At 33.0% G+C, this 2,949-nt stretch overlaps 1 protein-coding gene across 2 annotated transcripts in view; it reads left to right on the top strand.

Moving 5' to 3' along the window:
* The first annotated feature begins 1,238 nt into the window (after positions 1-1,238).
* LOC106299146 overlaps positions 1,239-2,949 on the top strand; it is a 2,475-nt gene continuing 764 nt past the window's right edge. Inside the window, exons 1-6 of one of the 2 annotated variants that reach the window (XR_001261693.1) lie at positions 1,239-1,615; positions 1,707-1,787; positions 1,834-1,982; positions 2,072-2,186; positions 2,276-2,431; positions 2,513-2,609. Coding sequence is in view for 1 of the 2 variants with exons in the window: in XM_013735281.1 (XP_013590735.1) it covers positions 1,475-1,615; positions 1,834-1,982; positions 2,072-2,186; positions 2,276-2,389 (519 nt within the window). In the remaining variant the exon portion in view is untranslated. The remainder of the gene's footprint in view (positions 1,616-1,706; positions 1,788-1,833; positions 1,983-2,071; positions 2,187-2,275; positions 2,432-2,512; positions 2,610-2,949) is intronic. The other variant, XM_013735281.1, reaches the window with a different exon arrangement.

Raw genomic sequence — 2,949 nt, 5'->3', positions numbered from 1 at the left:
TCTTACCGGGCCAATTCAGTTTTGGCTTATAATAAGCTTACAAAGTTCTATTAAAAATAAAATGTGGTAAGAATAATCCACAATTAATACACATATTGTTGATTAAACAGTTTGTTTATATGCTTTTGAATTGCCTTTTATCAATTAAATAAATTAACATAGTTATTTACTCATCAACAATTAGATTTTAATAAATTTTGAGACAATTATTTTTAAAAAGTCATAATCCAAATATTCATTTAACTAACCAAACATGTTTTTATGAAACATACCTAAATTTTTTTATTATCTAAAATATTTTTTTTTAAATTAGGTCACTAATAATAATAAATCGAAGTACATGGTAACCTTTTTCCGAGAAAAGTAACTTCTCAATCGGGGAAAACATTTTGTGAACCGCTAAAACATCATAATCCCACCACTAATTTATATTGTAACTATATCAAGTAGGAGATATATTTAATTTTTTAGATTTTTATTTTTTATTTTAATAAATAAAATATTACTTAAAATTAGCATAAATTTTATATATATATATATATATATATATATATATTTTCTCCTTTTCTTATATCTAACAAATAGATAGTTACTATTATTTAAATTTTATCAAAATATTTTTTATGATTTAGACCTAAATATACATATAAAACTATTAGATATGCATTTAAAAACATTTCATAGAAAAATGTATATAAAACAATTTTCTATTATATTATCTTAATATTATTAAAAAATAAAACTAATTATTAATAAAGTATTCATAGTAGTGTATAGCATAGTATAGTAGTGTATATGTACTGAGAAATCTATGTGATATTAAAATTATGTACTTATAAAAAACTATAAATACTTTAGTAACAGTAATTTTACTTTTATAATACAAACAAATAAATAGCTAAGTTCAAAAATAACAAATTTATAAAAACAATGTAAATAGAAAATCAAATAATATTTAAATAATATTAATAAAAATATTTTTTACGAAATTCATCTTTTTCTTAAAAACTATTGCAAAATTAAATTAAATTATTAAAGCAGATTCGCGCGTAGCGCAAGTAAAAAATCTAGTAATTATTATAATAGATCAGTTTCTACTCTCACCTAAAGCAATCCACGTCAGCTTCTTTTTTTTTTTTTTTTTGGGCCCCACATTCTGTCGGTTTGTTTTGGTCGTAAAGTCTTGGTGTTTGGTCTGATTTGGGTTCTCCACATTTGGTTCCGTAATTATGCTTGAATCAATTAGGGCTTCATTATTATCTTTCTTCCCCATTCAACCTAGCCGTCTACGCTTATCTTAATCTGCAAACCTAATGATTTGCAAACGGAAAGGTCGATATCGCCGTCTCCGTACCCAACCTTTAACCCTCTCTTTCCCACCTCTTCCGGCGTCCCGATGTCGTCCGGGAATCCACTGCTCTGTTTCGGCCGGTGAGACCACAAAACGATATATGGAGGATGTCCCGGACATATCATGGGGCTGCGAGATATATTCAGTCGAGAACGCAACTTCTCTGCAGAGATGGCTCTCCGATTCAGGCCTTCCCCGCAGAACTTCGGTAGCAAAAGTTCATGCTACGGAAGTTTGACCATCTCCAAGCTCAAGCAAACACTGGTTTGTTCCCCATTTACGTTTGGTAATTTACTGTTCAAATTATTGTATATGATTTGGTGCTGAATCCTTAAGCCGTTCATCACATGCAAAGGCATATTCGTTCAGTCCAAGGTTCTGACCTTAAGGACGCTGAAGCTATGACCCGAGTTGTGGTCCGTTTCATTATTGAACCGTAAGTGTAAAGAACCGTTATTTTTCAAATCTGTTTAAATATGCAGAATTCTGTGATCCATGGCAAGGAAGCCGGTATTGCCAATCACTACTGTCCATCACTGCAGAATTCCGTGATGCAACAGGAAGTTGGAGAAATCTTGATTTCCCTCCTGTGCAACAAATGTGTAACTCCCCACGTCACCAGTGTTATCAGGTTTGCGATGTTTATCCTATACAATTTACTAAAAACCAAACCATCATTTTAATTAATACTCAATAACCCTTGGAATACTCTCTTTTAAGGTTCTGGGTTGAACTTGCCGTGGATGATGGAAAAGATAGCGCTATGTTTGTAGTCTTTGATAGGGAGATGACAAAGCTGACCAAGCAAGAAGCTGTTGTTCTTGCGCTTGAGGAGGTGTTTTTTTGTCTATAGGAATACATTTAAAATATGTTTTAAATGGCTACGTTTACTCTCGACGCACTTAAAATACTAAACTACTACAGATACCAAACGGTGGAGATGAGGAGCTACCAAGCTGCCTTGGAGAGCTTGCTAGGAAGGAGTTTTTTTCAAATTCGTGTCACACTTTTCAATTTCACCGTACCTTCACTGTATGATCAACTATCACTGAAGATCTCATCATTGACAATCAGGCTGTGGTGGGTTTATCTTTGTGATGATCAGCTTCACTTATTCCTGATTTTATTTAACACCTACGTAATTGACTAATTATATCGCAGAAAGTCACCAACAAATTGCTTCAACTCAGTTATGGGGAAGGTGGATTGTCAAGAGCATCATCCAGCGAGGCTGTTGTTGCGGCGAAGCTAGTCATGGGTGGTGACCTTGGTTCGAAATTGCGGGTGGCGACAAGAAGCGAGGAGGTGGGAGCTTAGCGCCTAGCGCCTAGCGCCATGGTGGTACAAAGCGAGCGCTTTGTCTACCTGCAACAGAACAAGGTAACCTGCAAAACCACTTTTATATATATATATATATATTAGTATATTAAGTTAAACTTAAAAGAAAGACAAGTAAGAAATAAAAAACACCAACTTCATATAATAAAACAGAAAGGTTCAAATAGCAAAACACTGAAAATACCAAATGCAAACACCAAATTCAAAAGCAAATAAAACACCAAATCAAAAGCAAATAAAAACACCAATCCGAGTAGAAT

This window comes from Brassica oleracea, chromosome C6 (genome assembly GCF_000695525.1).
Source record: "Brassica oleracea var. oleracea cultivar TO1000 chromosome C6, BOL, whole genome shotgun sequence".
NCBI lineage: Eukaryota > Viridiplantae > Streptophyta > Magnoliopsida > Brassicales > Brassicaceae > Brassica > Brassica oleracea.
The sequence above is the reverse complement of the archived record's forward strand: the minus strand, read 5'-3'. Positions and strand labels throughout refer to the sequence as shown.